Genomic DNA, 27,627 nt, shown 5'->3' with positions numbered 1-27,627 from the left:
TTGGAAGAAAAAATAAATACATTACCACCAAAATTGATTTTGTAAAAAGCATGAGTATAGTTACAAATAATTCGCCTCATCTAATTTACAATTATATTGACATAATCAAATACCCAGGCGGAAAAAAATGGGTAAAGAGCCTCAAATTGCGTTTATCTATATATATTTTGACTCTATCATAGTGGCATCAAAAAATTGGTTACCAACGAGAATTCTGTATTCCGACCAAATAAAAAGGAAGGGCACAACACTGGATGAAAGACAAACTACTTAGCTACTTGAGATATCTTCGTCGCTATCGTCGCTATCATCACTGCACAAAAGTAAATGAGAGAAATTTATCAATAAAATATTTGAGCATGGATTCTTGGCTTAAGCTCCCAGGCGCCAAGTACAAAACCAGTCACAAGTGCCAAAAATTTATTGGTAATTAATAATTTCTGCTATTAAACAGAACTTAAATAATTAAGATGAGAATTCTTTCAAAAAATTAAAAAATGAGTAATTACTTTTTAATAGACATTTTATGAAAAAAAAAAAAACAAAGATTACATATGCCCGTAATAAAGAGAAGTCAAGTAGTTTTATATCTGCATATTTTGAAAATTAAATTAACCTACGGGACATTAGTCCAAGTGTCAGGACTCGATTTCCTTAAATAAGGTTTTGGATTCAAGTTTTATATATGAGAAAAACATGGTTGGAAAAGGAGACTTCAATAAAAGTGATTAATCAAATTTTCCGACAAAGATTAGTCTTAAATAAGGTTTCGGGTTCAAGTTTTATATATGAGAAAAACATGGTTGGGAAAGGAGACTCCAATAAAAGTGATTAATCAAGTCCTCCGACAAAGATTAGTCATCAGTAGATAACTTCATATCAACTACATGATTACCAAAAAGAAAATTAACCTATAATTTCATTATCTTCTAATCAATTTTAAAGTTAAACACAAATATCATTTCAGCATTTAAATATATTATTTTTCTGGTGTAAAACAATCAAATGATAAAGCTTATGACATTCAGAATCTATTTTCCTTCCATTTTCTTACATCTCTACATTTAATATATTCTCTCTCCACTTTCCTTGTTCGACAGGGCACATGAGTATAGATAGAAATATAACATTAGGTAAGGCAGTTTGCCTTGTTTCAACGAGAGTGCACGTGGTTGGCCCCATTTTAAAATCAATGCAAAGTGACCCAACTTGTATTGACAGCTTTAGTTACCTCTTCAATAAAGTAATATGCTAAAATGCATTAAGAACATTTTTTATTTTTTTTTAATTTTGTTTCACTTGTTTTAAGTGGAAAGTGGTGTATTGTATGTTCTCTTCTGGAACCTAAAGATTTTGTTACCAGTTGCATGTCAGATTCTATCATTTTCTTTTCTCCCTAAACATACAGGATTCAGTAACTTGCATGTGATTGAAATGCTCATTCTATAGAAATGCATATTTGATTAAATAAGTACCTATATTCGGGAAACTTGGATAGACGTCTAGCATCCAAGCCAGTGATATACTTCTGTGCTGCTTGAACATTGTCTGAACCTGGAAAACCCAAACATACAAGAGTTAGGAGCGTATCTTCATTCCAATTATCAGTTGCTAAATCTAAAATCATGTTCCACTACAAACAAAAGAAAACCTATTCAATAAAAACGGCTGTGATAATAAAAACTGTATCAGCAGAAACTAAAGATTAAAGGTATAAATTTTGGAAGATATTTTTCTGTAGAAATGGAAAACCGCACTGCCAAGAGTGGTATGGAAGTGTTTCATATATGGCTGTTAGTAAGCAGAAACTAAAGATTTCACAGGTGATATAGGTTTTAGCGTAAAGATTAAAGATATAAATTTTGGAAGATAGTTTTTTTGTTGACATGGAAAGCCGCAATGGCAGAGTGGTATGGAAGTTTTTTATAGATGGGTGTTTCGGAGTAACAAGATATTTCAAGACTGAAAAGTATAGAAACATATTCAATCACAAATTAACTAGGGTTCTGAATGAAATGTAAAGAGGAAAATAAAGGCATTAAATATCTAATCAATTCATTAAATTAACAAACCATGACTTCATGTCGATGGCCTCTACTTATCACAACCAAACTTTTCCAAAAAAATAAAAGGGGTTATCTGTACCAATCAAACGACATACTTTTGCCTTTTTATTTGCATTCAATTATTGCTTATGGTTTCAAGACTAGACTCTTGAACATCACTTATCATATTTATTCAAAGGTCAATATATTTAATACAGATATAAAACTAAATCTACAACACAAGATAAAGAGCAGGTGAAAGTACCCTTTGTTAGTTGGAAGGCATGTAGTGCGCATCGTTCTGCAGCAAGTCTAACAGGAGTATTTGCATCTTTCAAACACTCGGCAAGTGCAGGACCAACAATGGTGCCATGTAACATAATGGCTGAAGGATTTGCCTGTAACGCATCAGGAATATAGACCATGTAAAATTTCAACCATATTATTGTACAGGTGATATCTATGTCAACGCTTGACTGTTCAAGCACATACCTTGGCAACAGCTTTTATAGCCGATAATGCCCTTCTTCTAACTTCACTAGAATCATCATGTGTGGACGAAACTAGCAATGAAAGAACATCTTTATAAAGCAACGTGTCAGAAGGATCCGTCTGAGCTCTATAAAGAAGGAGCCTTCCCAATGCCTTGGTTGAAGTTTCACGAAGAGGGAACTGTTATACAGAATTGAATAAAATCAGAAAATAGCAATATAACAGAAAACATGTTGGACTTGAGAAATAAACACATTGAATTATGAATAAATTGTAGAAATAATCTGGATTTTAGGCTAGATTTGAATATAAACATCATCAAACACAGGGTTTTCCTGTAACAAGAGTTTCCTCCTTTAATTCGCCAGAAATAAAAATTTAACACCATACTTGCCTTCTACAAGCCAGTCACACAACTTAAATATCAGTATAACTCACATAATAACATATAATTGCCAAATATGAAATTATTATTAAAATAACTACTTAATCACTTCTTAATACAGATATAAAACTGCCTACTTCAGAAACTTGGTCTATAAAAACTAATTCAGGATTGACATACCTTCTCATCCTTCAAGGTGTCTCTAAGGCAATCTACAATAGTTGGGAACAAGGAAGACGAACAAATTGTTGCTGGATTGTAACGAAACAAGGAAGAGATTGTAAGGATGGAACCATGCCTAGGTGGCCAGCTTGGTGAATTAGCTAAATTTGACAGTTCTTGAATCAACTCTGTCAGCTGAACATCTTCAAGATACTGGAGTTACAGTTACAAGACAATCAGGAAAACAATAAAAACAGAATCAAACAGTAAAGTAGAATTAAGCATCAGCAATAAATCTAGAATGACAGCAAAGGTAATAGTATAATCTAGCAACAAAATCAAAATGACCCATTAAAAAATTTAAAAGAAAAATATACAATGTGGTAGATTAACATGAATGAAGATTAGAGAAGACAAAGAAACATCTCGGTAAATACAAATCCATTCAATAGTGTACAAACCTGCGTCAAAATACCCAATATGCTAGCAGCATGCATTCGAACTCTATCATCGTCATGATGAATTAAATCCTTGAGAACACCATAAAAGCGATTTCTCACAGCAGAGCTGACACTCTTCCCAGCATGCTTCAAGACACCTTTCAAGGCAGTCAGGATAGCTTCACGAACGCCACCATCTGATCCCTAAACAATCAAATTCCAAGATTTTTGTATTGAATAAGTAACAATCAGCAATACTAATATGTTAGATTTGCAGTATTGCATCAACTTAGGTCAAAATAGCTGTAATAAAATTACCTGCAAACTGGACAGCAAATCACTAACTAAAGGGTCAACCCTGGTACTGAGCCCACTGAGCTTCCCAAGTGCCAAGGCAGCACTAGTTCGAACAGTTCTGCAGTCACAAGTAATATAGTAAGCAAGAATAATAAAATATAGAAGAGATTATGTTAGAGATACTCAATATCAACATTTTATTACAAACTAATTACAGTAAAGTATCAATAGTTAATTAGAACAATTGGTTAGAGGTTGGACAGGCTTCTGTTTAGATTAAATAGGAGGGGACCAAGGGAGTGGTATTCAAGGTTGTAGGATTGAGAAAATAGAGTTGTAAAGAAAAACTATCATTTAAGTCACAATTTTTCGTGGACCCCATTTGTTATTTAACGAGTCTCTCCTGATTTTTGTAGTTAATAATAAATTTCCACCAAAAGTACATTGTGTGCAGGATTGTAACATCTTCCTTCTTAATAAAAGTTTGATAATAAAAAAAATACAAATTAGGTATTAAATAATCAACAATGTCAGTAATTCCCTCAAATCAGACCCTCCCTTTTAATTATGGCATAACTGAATGAGAAGTCCTGCAAATATTTATGAGGAAATTTTTGTCAGAGTAAAGTTGAAAGGGGATTTGCATCTTTTCAAACCAAGACATCAAATCTTCTTAGTCAAAGTTGAATGTGGCATGTTGCATGTTTCCCTTAGTATTACATGTAGATGGAACATGGAAGTAAGAAACAATTAGAAAAGACAACAAATTGAAAGGAGGGATCATCTATAATCTCATACAAAGTACAAACCTAGTACTATCCTGCAGACACTTGACAAATGTTGTTTGCAGCTGAGGAAGAAAAGGCTTCAGCGAGATTCCACCCTTTTTTATCATCATAGTTAGAGTGGACAAGATGGCACTCTTCACCTGCCATGGGAATCGATCGCCTATTATACGGATAAGAGGCCTAAGACAAACAAGATTGGCAAAGTCAGAATGTATAAAATATAAGTCCCCAAAATAATAAGTAATAAAATATAGCATCTTAAAACAATGAACAATCAAATGCCCACCTCACCTAGAGCCTTAATATGAAACTGTAATTAAAACAATGAGTAGCAAGATGAAGCTCTAAATAAACCTATTGGTCAAACTGGCTCTAATACCCTCTTAAGAATCAGATGAACTCAACAGTTTTAAGTTGTTAGGTAAAGACAAAAAAAAAAAAAAAAAAGCTTAAATATGTTTTTAATCCTTTAAATTTGAAGTAAATTTGTTTTTGGTCCCTCAATTTAAAATTAATCATTTTAGACCTTGTAATTTCAAAAAAGGATTAGTTTAGTCCTTAAAGACCACCAGAAGCATCAAAGAGACAAAGACGGTAACAGATTGAGTTGATTGTCATAACCAAAAAAAGATTTAGTCAATTGTACAAAATCAATTGAAATTAATGAGATATTTTCACAATGAAACTAATAAGTGGATTTTGTTCAGCAAATTCAGTAATAGGCTATTTTTTTCTTGACAAATTCACTAACATTTGAATAGAAAGACTAAAATATTTTTAAAAAAAATAATACAGGACTAAAAAATCAATTTTAAATTTGAGAGACCAAAAACAAATTTATCTCATTTGAGCAACTAAACATATTTAAGTCCAATTTTATATCATTAACAAATGCAGATTTCAAGAGTGGGACTATTTATTGAAATTTTCTTAAACAAAGAAATAAAATCAAATCATTTTTTTACAGAACAGGCATATGACGCTGAGAAAAACACTAAGCCCAACAACCGATAAATGGGTTCAGTTATTGTAAAGAAATAAGAGAGACCAGAACGTTGAAAAAAATATTAAATTATAAAATGAAATCAATAATAATATGCATTGACAATTTTTTTATTAGATACCCTGTTATTGGGATAACAAACTCCTTGAGTGATTGTTCACTGGTCACTTCTATCAGTTCACCAAGTCCCAGAGCTGCCTGCTCCCTCAATTCAGCAGACCCGCTTATGAGTCCCTGGGCACAAAAAGTATAAATAGGAAAATGAATTTTATGTGTATCTATTCCAACTTTATCTATACCATGCGGTGAAAAATTAAGAAGCAACCAATGCTATGTAGACACAATTTTTTAACTCTAGCAAAGGAAAAAATTGGCATAGTTGTAGGAAATTTGATGAAAAACCCATGAAAAAGTTGTCCACAAAAGATGAGTTGTGCTTTTCACTCAGCTGGAGTGTATGGAGGGAGAACACTGAACAAGATAGTGGAAACGCAAAACCACAGAAGAGCATAAAATGACACAACAGCAATAGCATAGAAAATCATCAAATTAATACAAAGCCACAACTTTCAAATGCTTTAAAAGGAAAACAGGCATAGTAGCATTTAATTCCTCAATAAGAATGCAATCAATTGCAAAGTTCCTAGATATCTTTAGCAGGTTATAAAAGTTATACAAACGAGCCTATTACCTATACCAGATTTCTTTAAAAATCCACAAAGAATGTAAAAATGTTAAGCATGCATTTGCAACTGGACTGCAAAGCATACAAAAATGTTCCTACAAAACGTAGAAATTTCAATGGAATGAAAAGAAAAGTACTTGGAGAAAAATTGGCAATAAAGGCTGAAGTGCTTTAGGAAGACAAAATCCAGGTATGAGAATTGGTCCTCCCTGCAGTGAAATTATACAAAACACACATTCACAATATTAGCAAATTAGCCATTAGAAACCAAAAACAACATCTGGAAGTCCCACAAGGAATAAGTTTCAAAGTCACAGTCTCACCTTCTTCTTCCTCCTTTCCTTGTCTCGAGATGTTGACACAGCATCACGAACAAGTTTTATATAAGAAGGCAGCAACTCCTTGGGTACTGAAGTAATGACCCTTGACAGAGCTTCCCAAGCAAGCTAATGAAAAGCAAAATTATAAAAATATATATACTAAATAGAGGATCTATGTTTTTAATATCAACAACTCAAGCACTTACAGTGACAGTAGATGAATCAGGATCACTTAGCAATATGATTAGGGTAGATATCATGTTAGAAGCTTCATCAACCAGATATAACTTGCTATTTTTGAAGAAATATCCTATCAGATACGAACTAGATCTTCTGACGACAGCCTGTAGAGACATCATCAAAATGAGAACAAAAATGTAGGGAGGGCATGTAGGAGATAGATGAAGCACATTAAAATTTATCAGTTATTAGTTATTACAAGATAATTACCTGACTATCATTAATGCCTTTCACAAGCTCTGATATGAGTGGCTCAACACCTTCCTCGTCAATAACTAGGACCACTGTTTCAGCAGCTTCCTTAGCCAAAGTTTGAACCTCCTAGAATTTCACCAACCAACAAAAAAGGATAAAATGTCATCAGTCTGCATTTTATAGGTTCAGAACTCATAAAATAGTAACATGAAAAGGCAAACATGATGTCTGAAAAAGTATTTTCTCCAAATGATGTGAGCATACTCTACCTTATCTTCATCACCCATTGCTGATAGCAAAGGAGGAAGCACAGTAGCAAGATGAAAGTTAAGGCCAGGCCCAGCAACCTCTGCTAAAGCACCTAAAGCATGCGCATTGAAGGCACTGGACAGGTACCAAGAAAGTCCTTAGTAACAATAATGGTGTTATATCATCTAGAACAAATGGATCAAAACAGAAAGACACATACGACAATGGAGGATGAACCAGTTTGGGTAAAATGTGAGGCAACACTGCACTTGTTCTGACACTGCAAACAAGGAAAAATGCAAAAAGTTTAGTTTAAGGCAAAAGGAAATTGGAACAAATAATAACTTCAATATATAACATTAATGGACATGCACATTTTACCTCAAAATTTGCTTAAGGCCATCAAGTGCAGTATCGGAAGTTTCATCATCCTCCAAAGCATGTAGAAGAGTTGGAACAATTTCATCAATAGCTAGCATTCCGGCACTCTACATTCCAAATTTGGGGGATAAGGTATGGTAAAATAATTTAATCTCAACTGCCACCAACAAAAAAAAAAAAAAAGTCGACAGTAAAAAGTGCAACCTTATACAGAGTGCTGAATGCTAAGCCAGCTGATTCACGAACCTCAGACACACTGTAAACACATTACACATCCATCTAATATATCAGATAATGCGACCTAAAAATTCTACAAACAGTGAAATCAGAATTAAATGCACAAACCTATCACAGAGGGCAGTCCGAATAGTTGGGATGAGTTCATTCATGAAACTCAACAACTGACTCTTACCAGCACTTGCCATCACTTCACTCAGACCAACACATACACCCTTACAACCAATAAAATTTGTAATTGTATCAAATAACCAGTTATGAGCTACTAAATCTACGATACAGTCAAAATAACAAGAACATTCATTAGGAGGAAATAAAAAAAAATACAACACCAAAAACTATTCTAACCTGTCTTCTGCTGCTATCAGGGTCATTCAGCCCTTGGGATAAGATTGGAATTATCAAGGGAAGTACTCGCTCACCAAGTTTCCGGACAAGCTCACCCAGTGATCGTCCAGCAACCTACATTAGCAATAGGAATACGTAATTTCTGATTGGCTATGATAGAAAGTAGGTTGACAACGATATAAGTGCAGACCTGCCGCCTTTCGGATGATGATGATGCAAGGGACGTAATTAAAGTATCCATCAGAACTGGCATAATTTCCCTAAGAGTCTTTGGAGTATTCGCCACAATAGTTTTCCACACATGTAATGCAGCCTGAAAAGAGAACATTATACACTCAGTTCGGTCTTAACATTAGTTAACCACATTCCCATAATAATAATGAACTACAATGACAAAAGTAAGAGTAAATGTAATAGACTAGTAATCATTACCTGACGTACTGACAAACTAACATCTGCTCGGACCATATACAATGCAGCAAGAACTTCATTACGCTTATCACGCCCAAGAACCTCAATGATGGCACGTCCATGTGCCTCAGTACTAGAACCTTCATCATCACTGCCCCCTTCAAGCAAAGCTTTACCAGAAGTTCCAGCAACCTGAAATGAATAATTTGGCACATAAGTCAAATCAAGCTCTGTGAATGAGTAGCTCTAGGATGAGCAGCACATACTTTGAATAATAGATCACCCAACAGCTCGACTGAGCTCTGACGAATACGCCAACTATCATTAAAAATGCCATCCTCAACAGCTGGAAGGAGAAGAGGTAGAGAACTGTAGGAAAAAAAATGATTAATGATTATTTGGAATTACTGAGATGAGAAAGAGAGAGAAAAAAGGGAAAAGTGAGAGAAAATCACAGAAAACTAAGATTGGCACAGCATCCTACCTACCTGTATCATACAAGTACAATCCAATAAAAAGTGACAAGTCTAGCATTAATATTTCAATAGCATACCAACATAACACTTTACATAAACACATTTTGCCAGAAGAAAGACCAATAAAAAATTATTAACCATGCAACACATAAAAACAAGTATAAAATAGAACATACGTTGTTGCATAATGCTCAACCAGGACATGGCCAGCCCCTAGTGCAGCATCTCGTACAGATTCATTCTCATCAGCTAGTCCTATAAACCATTAATAAAAAGGAAACATAGTAAATGCTCAGAGATAACAAGCCAAGAAATAGCAATAATAGCACACAAATCAACCCTAAAAAAAAAAATAATCATACCATCTAGGATAGCAGGCAGCACCTGGGGAAGATAGTTTTGAAACTGGACTCCTAATGACCGTGGCAAATACTAAAAGAACATTTTGGAAAATTGATTAAATAAATATAAAAATAACAATCTAAAATTCTAATTGTGATCTGTGAAAGTTACTGCACTTTCACTGTTTTACCTTGAACAGGGTCAAGTATCCATCTCGTACAGATGCTTTTAGATGGGAGCAATTTCGAATAATATCAGGAAGAACATGCTCAAAGAACACAATGCCAAGGGCAGCTAAGACCTGTAAATGAATAACAAATCAGAAGAAAATATATAGTATAATGATCTCTTAAAGAATGATGTAATTTTCAATTGGAATCAGAGAGCTCTGATACCATGTTGAATTCAGAGAAAATGAAAAGCTATTATTTATTGATTGGTAAAATGATTTCAGAGGTTTTGAGCTAAAGTATTTATACTGTGCATGCAGGTGTAAAGATCATATCTAACTAACTAACCAGTTGTACAACGACGGAAACTAACAGCTAACAAATTAAATTGAAAAGTCTGAGAGCTGAGTCATCTAACTTGAAAATAACACAGAAAAGCAGTTATGTTCTTACACCAGATTACCACCAATATGTTATAAAATAGTCTTACAAGATTGTTGTCACTTTTCAGTTCTACTATAAATACCCAGCTCAGTTAACAACCCTCACAAACCTTATATTATGATTTTACTGATCAGAAGCAGATATAATTTCCATGTATAGAGTTCAACAAAAGACCGCCAACATTTGTATAATTGAATGTTACTCTTAAGTTACAAGCAACAAGTTTCTCAGCCATAATTTTTTTTTTTTTTGCTACTTTGTCAAACAAATGAACCTCTTGTTTTTTTAATAATCCTTTGTAACATGTATTTATTCAAAGTTGAACTCTTTCCTTTGTTACAAGGTTTCTCTGCACCCAACAGAGAAATCATGTTTTTTGGTCATACCAAATCAGAAACCATGTGAAAATATATGAAATTCCAAAGGCCTCAAGTACATCCTATAAAAAGAAAAGAAAAAAAAAATAATCTTACCTCACTCAGCCCTTGAGCTGCTCCAGAGCGTTCAACGTTACTATTATCAGACTTAAGTGTTTCAAACAACCATGGAACAAGATCAGGGAAATTTTCTTCACCCATTCCTCCTATAAGGGATCCAATGGCTCTAGCAGCAACTGACCGGACTTCAGGGATAGGATCCACAAGAACCTGCTCTTATAATGTATGCATGAAATGAGGATAATCCAAGGCCAATACAGCAAAAATAAAAGCAATAGATGAAATTACCTTTTTTACTTCAGGAAGCAACAATCCTATATATGGAATCATATCCTTTGGTTCGGTAACCAAGGAACACATGTTTCCAACTATTTGTGCTGCCCTCTTTTTAGTGTCAGCACTCCGTTCCCTCAACCCTCTATGTACTATCGGTACCAATAATGCAAGTGAAGGGGCATCAATTGAATTCACAAAGGTTGTCTGCAACCAACCAATAAAATTTTAGGCAACTAAGTATAAGAAAACAAAATAAACAAGGTAAATGCCTTAAACCTTACTTGGAGAAGTATATCAAGGGAATATTTTGTATGCTCATTAGGATCACTAAGTCCCTTAAGTAGAGTAGGGACAAGAGCAGATATTTCAGGATTTTTTATCACACTCCCAACCTGGGGAAAAAACACATGAAAATTAAAATCAATAATATGAGAAACCGGAATCAAATGGACATATTAGTTTGTAACTCAAGACAGACCTGTTGAAGGGCCATCTGCCCAGCTGACTGGACTTTAGGATGTGTATCAGTTAAAACCTTCAAATAGCAAGATGGGTTCAGGTAACACAATCTATAGCTTACAAGGAATTTCGAACTCAAAATTTAATGTTTGCTTGATTTTATACCTCAGTCAATTTGGGAACAATCTTAGGGAGACACTGTGACAACTGTTGAGGAGCACAGTAAGCCATAGCACCAAGGAGCTGTACACTACTTTGTTTTGTCCTCCAAGCTTTATCTTCAAGACCCTGAGCAAATAGATTAGCAATGCAATAGTTCATTGAAATAAGAGTATAACATACGTCAGATCTATAATTAGGAAGCAAACATTAAAAGCACATTTTAAAAGAGCATATTAAAAGTGCATATTAAAGCACATTTTGCTTATCTGCAGCAGACAATACGTTCCATCAATCGTAATGATAATCAATGTTTATCACCTTCAAAAGAGATGGAAGGACGAGCTTCACTCCTTGAGCACTAAGTTGAGACATCATAGCACGGGCAGCACATTCAGCTGCTTCCCGAACTGCAACGACTTGATCAGAGAACGAAACCAAAAGTAACGGTAACATCTGAATTACGTACCTGAACACAAATATTGTGAAAATAACTTAAAAAATAACACAAAATAAAACTGCATTTATAATCAATAACTTTAGGGATGAAATACTCTGCAACATACGGTTCAAAAAGTCTTCCAAGTGTTTCACAAAGGCACTCAAATCCAAGTAAAGCACCTTCACGAGATTTTGCAGAGTTCCTGCAGTTTAAAAATAAACTAAATAAAAATAAAGCAGGTATATTCCCTTCTCTCACATTTTGATGGTCAAAAGTCCAATTTAAAAAATGACAGACTGATTTTTTTTCCCAATTCCATACACTGCATGAAATTTAGAAAATAGGTAGCATTTTAAAATAAGGAAAGATGTTAATAATAAACTCGCCAACCTTTCAGCAAGACACTCTTGAAGTATAATTACAATCCTATACTTTTTCAAGCAGGGAATGCCAAATCCCTTAACCAGTCCTGCAAGTCCAAAAGCAGCCCCACGGCGTTCTCCATATTTTTCACTTTTCATCAATTGATCCAACAGCCGATTAACAAGAGCTGCTGCATCATCCTAATGATTGAGCAAATTTAGAAATCATCAAAATATAAGATGATACTAACCTTAAGCATTAACTATGTAATTTAGGTTCACATCAGGCATCATTTAGTAGCTAGCATAACAGCACAAACTTTATACTCTCAATAAGATGAATTACTCCCAAACAAGCATGAGAATTGTATTGCAGCAGTTTGCCACCAGTTTCAGTATTACTTTCAGTAAAATACTGTGCAAACATATAAATGTATCCTTACACCAAACATCATAAAATATTTATATTGGACCTATTGCTTACATTGTTATTTCATACAATCCATCTAATCAAGAAAGGGGCAAGAATAAAAATGCAAACAACGGTTATTTTCTTCCTATTGTTATTTAATCCCGATAAAGAGCCACTCCTTTTGTAGAGTTCAATCTAGTAAACTTCTACAAGACCAGAAGTAAAAGCATCAAATTTAATAATAAGAATGTTGTTGCTTACTTTTTTTGATTGCACTAATGGAGACAAGCAAGCAGAGACTGCCCGTTGAACAGCTTCTGACGGAGTATTTAAAACATCCAACAATTTGTCCACCACAGCATGAACCTTCGGATCATCCTGCTCAAGAAGGAATAGAAATAATAGCAGAAGTTATAAAATTCAACTAGCTACCAAGTGCTTTAATACTAACCTTAATACTAAGAAACATGGGAAAAGCCTTAATACTAACCTTTGCCAAGTGCTTTGCCAGAGCTCCAGTGAAGATAACCACACCCTCACGAACCAAGTCATATTTTTCCTCATCAGGAGCCTAAGACATTTGGGTAGAATCATTTAATCATGCATCACATGTAACTCTTGTACGTGTTTCAAGTGTCAAACCACAGAAAGAAAAAGAAGAATAGGCCAGGTATCCAGCAGATGAATCTCCACATAATAAGATACTCACTGTTTTGTTTAAGTAGTTCTCAAAGATGGGGAATAACAATGAGACATTATCTTTTCCATTTTTATCAATGATCAAGATACCAGAATTAATCATTCTGCCTCTAACATCAGCATTTGGATCAGCCTGCAAAAATAAATCAATCCCAAAATTGAAACATTTCCCACTACAGGCAAATAAATATTTTTTTTAGAAAAGTTACCCTATAGATCAAGATAACAGTTTACTGGCAGTGTCAATGCTGAGCAAACTACCATCAAAAGAGTAAATCAGATTGTTTCAACGTTCACATTTATTTTTAATATTAGGTGAATTCTTTTATTCCATTACATTAACCTCTATTATTGAGAGCATCATACATTAAAAAGGTATTCATTTCATTTTCAAACTGTGTTGCCCATCATATATTCACCACAAGAAAAATCTTAACAGTAAATTGATGGATGAACCTTGCAAAGGCAAAAAATTGAAAATTCACTGCAAAGTGAAAAATTATTTCTATTCATCTGACATGCAAAATTTGCACTCAACAAAAAAAAATTGATGCAGACATCAGTAAGATAAATATTAACTAAATAAACTTAAATTATCTCAATAGAAAAAGATATTTTCGTTATTGAGTCACACAAAGCTCTATTAATTCTCACCAAGATATTGACTCCAAAAACAAGCAATTCAGCAAGAAAATAGGTTTCAATTTTAGGATTACAATGAAAATAGAAAAATAAATGCCAGTAAAAATTACCAGTGCTCTTGATATTAGAAATGTCATGACAACAGGTAGGTCTTTGGTCCTCAAAACATCAGCAGCAGAATGTAATGCTAAAGCTATTCCTTGCCTACCCAGCCAACCAGCATCAACATTGTCATCTCCAACACCCATGTCACGAATATACAACGAAAATAAAGTGGAAAGGGTCTCCTGAAAATTATAAGTTAATCATGAGATAAACAAACAGCAACAAAGTAAAAATTATAAATCAAACATACTTGTATAGACTCTGGATGTTCATCCAAGGCAGCAGCTAATGCTTCTGCAGCTGCCACACGAACATTGTAGTTAAGGTGAGAAAGTGCTTTGAAAAGTCCTGAAAAGTCAGTTCCAAAGTCAAACCCATAATGATCCCATATGTCTTCTGCCACTTGAGCAACTGACTGAAATGTTGAAAATAGTAAATTAGCTGTCATAACATAGTTAGAGTTAAAGAACAATAAATGAACATAATACACAAATAGAAGACAGTACAAAATTACCAAGAACAATTAATGAAAGCTACAATAGTGATATAAAGTAAATGAAAACCCTATTGCACAATAATCAAATGAATTCAAAACCCAGAATATAACTTGAGCATAAAGTGGGAGAGTATTTTATGATTTTATAAATCAGGAGCAAGTATAATTACCAGAACATTCTGATTTGATGGAGAATAAAAAAAGACGACCATGTGTCAATTAAGAATTTTAATGAAGCTTTATTTTTTGTAGATGGGGAAAATATTTGGGTAAAAAGTCTCCAATCGACATTAGTGAAGACAATTAGACAGTTCAGCAACTCAAGAAACTAGTAAACATATTTGATAAATCATAAATTAATGAATTAACTAGGAAAATACATTGTCCATATGTGTGTGTGTATATATATATAAAAGGAGGGATCCACTGACTCCAAGAGACCTATATATATATATATATGACAAACAAATATATCACCATTGCTATATAATGGTAAAAACATGGCATGTGAAAGAAGAAAGTATAAATGGATATGACTTCATCATCAATAATGCTTATGTTCTATTTTATAATAAATGTATAAATTAAACAAAGACTTTTATTGAGGAATAATTTTGCAAAAAAATGTGAATAAAAATTAAAAACACGACTCCATGTCTATTAATTTTTTTATTGTGTTTGAAAATTCAAATTCAGACACAAAGAAATGCAAACAGAAAAAAAATGTTGAAAAAGAGAGTAGACTGGGAGAGATCTTCACTCTTGAGTGGGAACACAAATTTAATATGTAGGGATAGATCAAGTCAAAGAAGCCAATTTCATAATTAAGTACTACTCACATTTCAAAATATCAGTAGTTTAAAGTTTTTTTGCAAAAGGATTAAGTCATTAAATATCTTAACTTTAGTAAAATATGACTATATTTGACTAAATTAACCTTTCTGATTCTATTTAAAGGTCAAAACAAGAGAAAGGGAACAAAGATTAGAAAAGAATATCAATGCATTCTTTATTCTCTGAAAGTAACATTTAAAACAGAAAAAATAAATAAATAAATAAATCCCTCAGTCAAATGATTTTTTGAAAAGGAAACTAATTTAAGGAAGTCCATGAAAGAAAAAAAAATTATTGATTGATTTAGCCATTGACAGGTCCAGTCAGTTGAGCACATTGGATCTATAAATATAAATTCTCTAGGTAATTTTCAACAGCATTGATAATTCAGAATCCAGTAAAGTACACTTGATATATATCTTTTGGTGTTTCTTTTCAACTTGGGATTACCAATTCTGCAACTTCTGGGGCTTCACCATGATTATTGTTATTATTGAAATATGGCTAAAAATACATTTTTCAGTTCAAGATACTAACAGAACAAGCTATTACAACCAAACCAGAACCACATAATTAAAAGTACATATGATCTAGCCACCAATAGGAAAATAATCTCAAAACTAGTAGAAAGGATTGAAGAAATAAATCCACCTCACTAAGTCAATATCAGAAAACATCAATTTCAAGCTCAAACAATTGTCCGACAAATCGAACAGTTAATTTCTTCTGTCAGCATTCCCTTGGTTCCTACCTCACTACCCCTTTGTTTTTCATTCAAGAGTGTTCTATTTAAATTTACACACACCCAGAATATAAGTTTGCCAAATTCGACAGCATTCAACAATTTTTTATTGTATATCTTAAAAAAAGTGGGAAATATAAGCCAGTGCCTTAAACACAGAATATATAGGAGACCCACAGAAAAGCCAAAAGCAAAATTAAATATCAATGCATTATAAGAGAACAATAATCTAAAGTGAAATTGGATTAAAAATAAAAGGCAAAGACATTTTAACATCATTTAAAACACACAGATTATTCTGTAAGGACAAGGGAAATTAAAAGAGCAACATTAAGCCAAAAGTTTCCAGGGAAAAAGTTCAAACCTTCTCAGGATCATGTAATGCTATCCATATACTTGTTGCAACCTCACTGTTTTCAGGTAGAGAGCGATTAGCAACAGCAGGGATACATTTGACAGCATTTAAGCATGCCATTCTTACATGAACATCTTTTGCATAAACTCCATAAAGTGCCTGCAAAATTATAAATTGAAAGACAACATAAGAATTGTTACAAATATACAACTGCACAATGCAAAAAGAGTCGAGCATACATACAGAAGCAACTTCGGCAGGTTGTAAACCAAGACTCAACTCATTCAATGCAGGTCCTATTGATGCTTGATAAGCTGGAACAACACCAAGTACATGGTAAAGTACCTACAGAAAAGTATATTAATCAGGCAATTGGTATAAAAAAAAAGAGAGAGATAGAGAGAGAGAGAGAGAGAGAATATTAAACAAAGCATGAAATGTTAGGCAAAGTACCGATAACATTCGAATCCTAGGGAGAGGAAGATGAGGATCAAGGTGTAAATAAAATATCTGAAGCACGTCATCGTGAAATTTTGTTTTCTTTGAGCACAGAAGAATCCGCTCAATTATCTATAAAGAATCAGAGTTAAGAAAATAGAAGCCTTGGTGCACAGATTAAAATTCATTTGAAAGTATAATTGCTTACTGGGAACACAAAAGAAAAAGAATCTACAGGAAGTGCTCCTGATTTACAAGAAATAGATAGGCCATCTAATATTCGCTCAAAAAGGCCACGAAATGGCCTTTCATTGACTTCCTCTTCAGCAACTGATGGAACTAGATCCAACAGAAGATGAACCTCATCAGTCACAATTAAACGCAAAGCAGTGGAAATGTCAATGGCCCAATCACATAGAGGAGGAGCAGTGCATCTTGCTAACTTCACCATGGTTTCAAAGGCCTCGTCACTTACAATAGGCGATCGCATTAATGGCTCAACAAACTTGACCTGGCACAAGATATGAACCCAGAATCAAGGCAATATATAATCATCTCACACACGTGTGTGTATATATAAAGGGATAGAAATTAATGAACTGTACAGTCCATATAGTTTAGAAACTAAAACTTAGAAAACAGCAATTAAATTTAACTAAAAATGAAGAGCAAAGTATTAGAAATAGAGTGGGCAAAAATCAACCCCAAAAACTAGATCAAAAGTGGAGTATTGCACAAGGCTTATATGAGACTACTTTAGCCATATTAGCTGATATGGGATCATAACACACCATTTTCCTAGGGCTAGACATTTGAAATGTGATGTATACCACTAACCCAACAACATAAAGACAAGATTGGCTCTGATAACAATAAAAATGAATTACACATAACTCAATCCAGAAAAGCTAAGTCAACAAGGAAAATTTGCACAAGTCATGTAAGGAGTACTTTAGCCATATTCCTACCACATTGGCATCTTAAATAACATTTTTAAATACAGAATGATGGTAGTTAATTCAAATAGCATCAAATATATCATATCAAAGATTAGAAGGCAGCATGCTAATACCATTGAAGGAAGCCTACTATGAGCAAAAACTGAATTAGAAATGGCCATATCTCCTAGAGTTCTTAGCATCAGTGACAGATTTTGCTGTATTCCACAGACTCTATCACGTACAGAAGCCTCCTCCTTAAGTAGCAATTCTCTTGCCTCCTCCTTTGCTGTCTTCCCTTTGTCTAAAAGGATCACAATAACATTGTAAATAAAAAGCATCCTACATGAACTTGAAATTCAAATACTACAAGCTAAGACAAACAGGAGTGCAACACTTGCCAGCCTTCTTTGCTGCCTTCCCAATATCCTTTTTCCCTGCACCAGCAGCTTCTCTACTAGGTTGATCCCTCTTCACTGAATGGTTAGGACGTGTATGATCCTGATCAAGGGAACAGTTATAAACCTATAACTAACTAAAACTTAGAAATGAAGCAAAGAAAATAAAAGAAATTAAAATGTACCACGCCATCTTCATCATCATACATCCGGAAGCGACCCTTTGCTTGTTTTGTGTTCTTTGCAGCAACAGCTTCTGCAACATAAACCCCTTGCTCGGTCGAAAGCATCCCTTCAGGCGTACGGAAGATCTGAAACCATGTGGGAAAAAAAACTAATATCATATTTGCCCATACAATTGAAAGTAGTAATGACAACAATTGCAAACCAATGTACTGATAATGTCAATGTCAAACAATAAACAGCATAAAGTGCATCATGTGAATTACCTGAATATCGTTCTCTGAAAGTGTATCATGAGCAAACCGCTCAGGGAGATCTAGCAAATGCTGGCATTACAAATGTGTGATATAGTTATCAGCATACAGAATTAAAATATAGAAATCCAGCTGAACTATAATCTAAGCAAGTGTATATAAATAAAATGTCTACCTTTTCAAACTCTGCATAGGTATCTCCAGGGATTATAGACATCAAGTTGGACAGTGACAATATCGCTGCCTGTTGTTCTAGTGGATTAGCACTCTTCAAGCCCATTGGTCCCAATAAGACCTGCAAAACAATATATCATTTGGCAGTAAGCAGAATAAAGTTAAGCTTTTCAAGGAGATCTGGTTATAAATGAGGTCAAACAATTCGCACAAAACTGGACACAAATATGTACTAACAGATAAAGAGATGACAGAGCCAATTGAAGATTCCTTACAGTTAACTTAGCAAACCAAGTTATTACAGAAAATACCATGGGGCAATCACTTTCCCTTCCCCAAAAAAAAGTGACAAGATTTAGATCATCATAGTAGTCAATCTCACTAGCAGTGCAGAGTGCCAACCCCAAAAATGCTATAGCAGGATAGCAAGTAGTGGGATAACTACTATTTTGAGGTTGAGATACACATTACATAAATTATGCTAACTGCAGACACATGTTAAAAAACTTTTTACCATAAATTAGAGACGTGTTCCTAATGGGATGCATGAAGCTAATATTGTTGTTTGTTGATCAATGAGAGAACAACATCCAAACAGTTAGAATTAAACAGTAGAGCTTAGAGAGCACAGAACAGTGAATAAAAAACCTATTACAGACATTGAGGGAGGTGAAAGAACAGGAGATACAAAAGAGCAACATTGCATGAGTCCAATTGGCCAGAAAAAGACAAGCTTGCCGGAAAATCCCTGCAAATGCTGTGATGACAGAAATCTTGCCAGAGAAAGGTAGGTATTTATCAGATAGAAGGAGCATAGTTTCTCACTGAGTGGGCAGGGCCCGCGAGGTTGGGAAATGGAGTTTTTGATCTGATCAAATGAATATCGGGGCAAAATAACATATTGGCTCAGCAAAACAGCACCAAATGACACCATTCCTGGGCCAGAAGAGGGATTTTCACATGAAAGCAGAGTAGTAGCAGAGATGTCCATGACTTCATGCAATAGTGGATGCAATTTACACTGCTACAACCACTAAACAAAACCACTGCACAACAGGATACACTAAACTGATAGGTGCAACATGATGCGACTATAGCAGTGCTATCATACATGATTGGCTACTATGAGATCATTGAATCAGATCTAAATCCAAATCTGTCCCAGAATATATCATTGTATTAGTGTTTATCCATTGATTTAAAAAATGCCACATCACCAGTGGTACTAATGCAAATGTGCAACCAAATGCAGCAGTTACATCATTGATTTTACAAAAGTATGTAAAATACGTTAAAAAGAAAATTTAGATATTTAATATATTTGTCACTTCTCTAAATGTAAATCACACATCAGGAATCAGCTACTGTAACTACATAAAAGAAAGTGTGAGCGGTTAAAAGTATATCAATCTCAAAATTACCTGTAAGAAATTCCCCACATTAGTAGAAATGATATCAATGACAACAAAACCATGTGTTTGCAAACACTTGGAGAGCCTCTGGAAAAAAGAATGAAACAGGTTAGCTAACCAGTCATAAAAACAATCAAAGTATACATGTATAGTGAATAAAGATCCCCTCACCGTGTATATGGACAGGAACACAGACATGCAATTTACACTTGTAAAAGAGAAAAAGAATGATGATCAACATCGCATAGAAAATTATGAATACCAGAGTAGATTACTCATTCAGACTTGTCAGAGAAAAAATCTAAACATGCCTAGTTGAATAACAAAAATGACATTTATTATCAAGAATTAACTATTCCAAAGGCTTACGCTAATAGAGTAATAGCAGGCCATATCAAGTGAGCATTGGTGGTTATGAGAAATTAGAACTATAAATTTAGATTATACAATCATATATGGATGATCAAGATTAGAATTTGGCTAGTGGTCACATGTAGGTCTGAGCATGGTTTGGTATTTTAGACTAAAAAACCAAACCAAATTGAACCACTTTTTTGAATTAGTTTACTAACCAAAACGATATTATTTTTATTAAACCAATTCAGTTTTCAGTGAACCAGTTCCAAACTGGTTTTGAATCAGTTTTAAATTGGTTAAAGTATGAAAACAATTTTAAACCTCTTTTGACTGCAACACTGGTTTTGAACCATTTTCTGACTGCAGAACCGATTTTAAATTGATTTAAATCAGTTTTCAATTGGATTACAATCATTTTTTTACTGGTTTTATCAATGACCAACATTAAATGCAAGACACTGGTCATCATTATCTTTTTTTTCATTTTTTATTTTTTCTTTAAATGCTACTTTAATGTGAAAATTCTAATACCAAAATATCTTGTTTGTCTACATTAATTAACTTCCAAATTTGTTCCAATTGACATAACCACCTTCTACTGCCATCCTATGAAATGCACTTTACCCTTGCATTCAAACTTAAAATTGCTAGGGTAAATAAAATGTTCAATATAAAAATGACTTAGGTAATGTATAATTAATTTTGAAATAATATTAAAAATTAGGCATAAAAAAGTTTGAAAATATACAGAAAATATATTAAAAAAAGTAATTTGTATACTAATTTTTAGTTTTAAAATTGTAAGAATAATCTGCATAAGTTTATTTTGGTGCACCACACCTGTTAGAAGAAATGGAGTATCATATCCAAATCCAGATAATAAATCTGTTTGGTCTAAGAACCATATTAAATGGTTTGGTTTCATAAAAAATTTGGGTCTGTTTGGTTTTCTGTTTTCTGCCTGGTCCTAGACTCGCCTAATCACTTTAAAAAGTCATGTGTATCTTTCAATCTTGATCGTTAAAAAATAATCTATGTAAATCCAGACAATGGTGCATCAAAAGCGAACTTGAAGAAAGACAGACCAATGCCCAAAAACAGACTAGTTGCCTAATACCCACATGAATAGAACCATCATATAATTTTCTGAATAGATCCTGCCACTGTAGGATATAATCATCAATACACACATTTGAAATTTCAATTGTACTGCAACTCATGTCAGATTCATGAGGCTATTATCTGATCACATCCACAAGGTGCCAGGCTTCTAGACTGAGTTTATACTAGTTTATTTTTACTAGAAATTAATTAAATAATTAAAATTGAAAATGGAAAGTAAAACAACACACAAGTATGTAAATATATACCTTCCACACTGCATCTCTTTTCGCACTACCAACTACAGATGGATGATGTGAGCAAAGTATTATTCTGACAAATGACTCTGGAGCTTGTTTCAGAGCTGCGGGTGATATAATTAACAGAGCCTTTACCAACACCTCAACAGAAGGAATGAATGGAACTTGAGGGTCCAAAGAAATATCATTATCACTGCAAATTCAAATATAAGAATTTAAGAGCAGAACGACAAAGATTGACATTTGACAAGGAAAAGTACAATTGAGATAAGCTGCAAGGTTGTAGGACAAGGTTTGTGACCCTACATAATAGTTAGAGTGAGGAATGGCATGAAAAAGTACACTTAATAACAGAAAATTGAATTTCCGAAACATATAGTTAGCTTCTCAGAATAAATTCTACAAGATAGGCACAACCAATATTTGCTACATAATTGTGGAAGAAGTTGCTCCAACCACATTAGACAAGTGTTTTTCCAGAAGTAAAACCAAAGATACTAACCAATGTTACCAACTTTATAAAACTGCATTTTTCACTCAAGTAATTAAATTATTAATAATTTAGAAAAGCAGCAAAATCCTAAAGGGGAACTTGAACAGGAACTTTCCAGATACTTTCTGGCCTCTGGATTGGAGAAACACTTAGCCTTTTGTAGGTCCAAATCTAATAACAAAATATGCAACTTCTACTAATAGGAAGAGGTAACTATCTAAAATAAGCACATCTAAGTCCAGCTGACTAATACAAATTCAATTATCAAATTTGCAGATCGGTGTACAATAAGCTATATACCTTATTTTTAAAGCTAATAGTTTCTCTCCAATCAAAGTAATGTACTTGGAAAATTCCAAGAATAGATCTTCAGATAACTGTGGAGCAGATGCGATAATCTTCCTAGCAACATTACAAGCTGTTCTGCGAATATCCCACCTCGGATGGCATATAAAAAAGATCATCAACTGCACAAAGTTAACAATAACTGAGTCAATTAACATGCTAATATAGAAATCTGATAAAATGCAAAAGTGGTTTTACCTGTAACAACAATCTGACCGAGAAGTTGGATAATGTACTGCAGAATGAAGATAAATCATAATCAAGCATACAACACATAAAACAGAAAAACTAGGATCATCTTTTAGAATTATAATGGAATTTACCGCTGTAAATGTTCCGAAAGAAGCACCTCAAGAAGATCAACACATGCCATGCTATCCTCTAAAGATAGCTTTGAAGCCTGCAGAGCACCTTTTCAGATATATAGAATAAAATCTGGGTAATGTTAATAACACAATTTTTAGTTGAGTAATCACCATGGAAATTGGCACAACCGAGGGTTCATTTTGTGATATCAGAGCCCAAATCTTTTCCTTTACCAATGTGTCCTCTAGGAAGTAAAACACAATTTGAACAAATAAAAAATTTTGGCAAAATAAAATATATATACATATATATATATAAGGACTAAGCTACTGCTCCAAATTAAGGATATAAAGATTTTGATTAATACAAACCAGCTTTAATATCAACAGCAGCTATCTTTGCAACTAATAACAATGCATACATGCCATCTAAACGTTGCACTGCCTTCGTAAAGCCAGTTTTAACGAGTTGGACAAGAGGGCCAAACAATGGTAACATCTGAAAAATATTTAGTTGAAACATAAGGGACTGAAATTCAAATAGTACACATGAAATAAATTGACAAGTATAATCAATCAAAATAAAAGGTTACCTTTATGACAGCATCTTCATTTTTGCATATAGTATGCAGACTGCGCAGAAAACCCTTTCTTAAAGTTTCCTTCTCTTTGAGGCCAGAAACTAAAAAAGAAACCAAACTCTCTTGAATGATATCTGTAGATTTAACTGCCCAAGAAGCTATAGCCGACAAAATCACAATTTTAACCTCCTCATTTCCTGCCAATTAAGTGTAGAGCATGAATCAGCACCAAAAAACAAAAATGATATATTTATAAAGAATTGTTCTCTAGGGATATTGTCAAGTAAAAAAGTTCTTTCAAAATAAAAGAAACATCATAAAATTTTGGTTTAATACATCATCTGGTCCCTGAACTTTTTTGAAATTTTCAATTAGATCCCTAAACTAAAAATTTGTAATTAGGTCCTTTGTATTTTTATATTTTTGTAATTTAGTCCCTGTAGTTAGAAATCCATTTACAATATGTGAAATCTCACAAAATATTCTTAATATCTGCATACTTGGACAATCAAATTAGATTATTATTCAATGTTATCATCCATATGCACCAAAAATATTTTGTGAAATTTCATGGATTTTAAACAAATTTCTAACCTCGGACCAAATTACGAAGAAAAAAAAAGATAAGGGACCTAATTACATTTTAAAAAGACAAAAAAAAATGAATTAATTTTTATCAAATGTTAAAAATTGTAGCTTAAAAAATCTTAGTGTAAAAGCCTTTTTTCCAAAGTTTATCCAAACACACCATAAATACCAAAAAGTCCAGAGAAGAAGAGCTGGTTGAATATTATAAATAATAATCAGTGACAGTCAGCCCACTTTTTCTCCTAATTTATCTGTAGGTCTAATCAGAGAAGGCATTTATTTCTGCATTGTCATGTGAGGTTAATTTCTAACATTATAACTTGTTTGGGCCCCCTGGTGAACACTGAGGGTGTCCTTTCAGTCTTTTGCCTTAAAGAAGTTCTTGTGGTACATTTTATAGGTTTTCAATGCCAAGGTTTTGTGGCAATGTGCAGCTTTTGCAGACATCTGGTATACCTAGTGAATGAACACTCATTTTTCGACAATACCCCTACTGCCCTAGGATTTGTTATTGGATAAGATCATTTTTTAATTTCCTATGTGATAAAAGCACAGTTGCTTTAAGGGGACTTCCATTACTGATGTGTAAGACATTAAACAGCTCTTCAAATTTTTTTGCCTCTTTCCCTTATTATTTTCCCTTCATTTGTCTGCTTACTGTTCTGATCCCTTTCCCCAATATGTAATTTCACTTTTTTCTCTCTAATAATAGTTTATTCAATCATTGAATTAAAAAAGTAAAAGATTAATTAAGTTAAGAAACATATATATATATATATATATAAAAGATTCACAACTAAAAGGAAAATTAGAGCTTGTGCTTACCATCATCCTTATAGCATGATAGAAGAAAATCACATATTGTGCGAGACAGACTGATGAGGTACTTCCCATCTGGCGCATTGGACAATTCTTGTATCACATTCACCATTCCAACTCTCTGGTATGGAAAAGCCAGTCTTCCTTCTGAGCCTATTCAGAATGAAACTTGTGTGGTCAAAAGATATTACAAAAGCACCATTAACACTGTCCAATCAAAAATCAAGATAACCCACATCTCCAGATGGTTTAGTGGGCATCATAACAAGCCAATACCACAAGCATAGGGAGATTTCATACCTTTAATAACAGATTTGATAGCACTGAACATTGTGTCTAATGCATCTGGATTGCTAGACTTTTGGCTCAGACTCCGGACTATAGCTAATGCTCCATCCCTTCTCCCTTCATCAGCATGTCGAGCCTGTGCTAATACTACAGAAAGAATTTCGGCAGCATACTTGCTCATATCAAGTTTAACAGACTTCAAAAGAATCCCAACAGACTCCGAGACAATCTCCGGGTTGCGTTTTAACATTTTAACAGAAGATGGTATCACAATATTTTGAAAATCTTCATGTGACATTTGCAAATAAAGTGGATGAAATGCTTCAATGAGACTTTTTCCTGGCTTTTCTTTTGCACTCAGTATTGCATTGACATATAGATCAAGAAATGCTGGCTGTACGGAGCAAAGAATTGCATCAAACCCTATGAGGTTAAAATCAACCCAATGTACATAAACCAGAAAATTCACGTACACTCACTCACCTTGTATTCCGCAAATAAAGACGGAGATCGACTTGAGAAATCCAGCAACAACAATAATAACTCTGGATTATCCTTGAAAGGAATTCTGCCATTTCTCAGCTCTTCCATGTAAACTTTATAAATATCCGGTGACTGAAAACAAGCATAAACATCTAAATTACTATTTAGGCCCTGTTTGGGAAAAAAAACAATTTCGATAAATTAAGCTTCTACCATAACTTAAAATGCTTTTTGAGAAGCTAAGTGAGATAACTTCTACAAATAAGCTTATGCATAAAAACTTATTTCATTTTATCTTCTTACTTTTTTGAGTTTTTTCTCTTATAAATACTTATTGAGAAGTTTATACAATATAATTTTTTATACACATTGTAATTGAAAAGGGGGGAGGTCAAAACTCCAAAACATAAAATTGAGGGATCAACACACAGTATGACGATTGAGCTGAACCTGAGAAAACAAGCGGAAAAACTTTTTCCTGCAAGCCCTTCGCTCCCGAAAAGACCTTGGCAAAACCAAACTAAGCAAAGAAGCTTGCGCCGCAGCCACTCTACACAACGCATTCTTCGAAACCGCGGCGAACTGGCTCTTGCTCAGAAGTAGACACGACCAGCTGAGAAGTCTATAGCCCCCAACATGAGATTGAAACTTTGATTGCTTTTCCATATTCTGAACAAGAGCTCCTGCAAAAGTCTTCATGAACACCGTTCTACTTAAGGATTTCACAATCACGTCATCAACCGCTTTCCTCGATCTAAGATCATCGTAAATCGGTACCGTTCTGAATATTACATCGGTCAATAAAGAAGCTAGTTCCGTAGACATTTCTGCAAACACCAAAACGATTAGGTTGAAGAACAAATCGCGCACTCAGACCACGCATGTCGACAACGTGAAAAATTAATCACTCCGAAGTGGAAATGGAAATGGAAATAGAAATGGAAATGGCTTATTAATGTGATAGCGTGATAGCTTCCTCGCTGACCTGAAGTGCAGGAATTCAAGAACGCAGGGATTTCTCGATGGAATATGCGAAAACGTTGTTTAGTGGAGGAAGTGGAAACCAATTCGGAGAGCGAAACCAGAGATTGCAATGATTCCGTCATTGTGAAAAAATTGGAAGATCAAAATGAGCTCCAAATCTGATTATGATTGTCAAAACGTTTCCTCTGCCACACTCACTCTCAAGCAGACACTGTTTCACTTCTCACTACTGAGATTGGCTAGGGTTTTGGCTACTGCTATACTTCCTATCTGTCGTGTTTGGTTCGGACTTTCGTTGAAACAGAGCTTTTTTTTTCTTTTTTTTATTATTCTGTGACACTTTTTTTTAACATACAACTGATTAATCAAGTATACATCAGGAGTAGGATGGTGTGCCCAAGTTGTTTAACATGGGCTTTGGCTTTTTGGTTCGTTTTACTTAATGGGCCTCAAAAGTCATACAAACTAATCCAAGTGTTTAAAAAAAAATTGATCATTGAGAAAATAAATTAAATAAAATACAAGACAAACTAAAGTTTAATAAAAGTTACATTCATGATGAAAGGAATAAAACTTAACTGTGTAGAACAAGTCTTTCATGTTATAAAAAATCTGAACAAGAAAAATCTCGTTTAACCAATTAATTTAGCACATTGATTTTCCTCTTTTTAAGATGTAATAAAATAAAATATTGAT

At 33.9% G+C, this 27,627-nt stretch overlaps 1 protein-coding gene across 1 annotated transcript; it reads right to left on the bottom strand.

Moving 5' to 3' along the window:
- On the bottom strand, nt 1–27,271 carry ILA (putative protein kinase regulator ILITHYIA). Its single transcript, XM_020357017.3, has 60 exons — nt 26,933–27,271; nt 26,398–26,774; nt 25,948–26,079; nt 25,477–25,858; nt 25,183–25,329; nt 23,782–23,966; nt 23,561–23,687; nt 23,360–23,433; nt 23,207–23,283; nt 23,082–23,118; nt 22,839–23,005; nt 22,055–22,238; nt 20,337–20,414; nt 18,917–19,036; nt 18,754–18,813; nt 18,490–18,615; nt 18,308–18,407; nt 18,041–18,210; nt 17,177–17,479; nt 16,984–17,100; nt 16,774–16,875; nt 16,540–16,689; nt 14,354–14,518; nt 14,109–14,285; nt 13,367–13,489; nt 13,148–13,228; nt 12,919–13,035; nt 12,274–12,446; nt 12,008–12,085; nt 11,763–11,910; nt 11,448–11,570; nt 11,302–11,358; nt 11,105–11,215; nt 10,836–11,027; nt 10,584–10,757; nt 9,687–9,797; nt 9,517–9,586; nt 9,331–9,409; nt 8,945–9,047; nt 8,700–8,870; nt 8,458–8,580; nt 8,268–8,381; nt 8,028–8,134; nt 7,887–7,938; nt 7,683–7,789; nt 7,522–7,581; nt 7,322–7,436; nt 7,068–7,178; nt 6,824–6,961; nt 6,621–6,743; nt 6,435–6,506; nt 5,734–5,846; nt 4,631–4,789; nt 3,843–3,939; nt 3,546–3,728; nt 3,103–3,297; nt 2,538–2,717; nt 2,311–2,443; nt 1,476–1,554; nt 1–313 (listed from the first exon to the last, which is right to left on the bottom strand). Exons 1-60 carry the CDS (start codon nt 27,051–27,053, stop codon nt 271–273), a joined length of 7,893 nt encoding a protein of 2,630 aa, XP_020212606.1. The 5' UTR covers nt 27,054–27,271; the 3' UTR covers nt 1–270.
- Between the last annotated feature and the right edge of the window lie 356 nt (nt 27,272–27,627).

This window comes from Cajanus cajan, chromosome 6 (assembly GCF_000230855.2).
Source record: "Cajanus cajan strain Asha chromosome 6, NIPB_CcT2T_4, whole genome shotgun sequence".
Lineage (NCBI taxonomy): Eukaryota > Viridiplantae > Streptophyta > Magnoliopsida > Fabales > Fabaceae > Cajanus > Cajanus cajan.
The sequence above is the reverse complement of the archived record's forward strand: the minus strand, read 5'-3'. Positions and strand labels throughout refer to the sequence as shown.

Bases quoted from the DNA above. Each gene is read 5' to 3' on its own strand.
- ILA (XM_020357017.3), bottom strand. From the start codon at position 27,053: ATGACGGAATCATTGCAATCTCTGGTTTCGCTCTCCGAATTGGTTTCC. The intron at 13,036-13,147 runs GTTAGTATTAAG...CTTCTTGAGCAG, and splicing joins TGGCAAAGCACTTGGCAAAG to GATGATCCGAAGGTTCATGC. The intron at 3,940-4,630 runs GTTTGTACTTTG...TTGTGACTGCAG, and splicing joins TGTCTGCAGGATAGTACTAG to AACTGTTCGAACTAGTGCTG.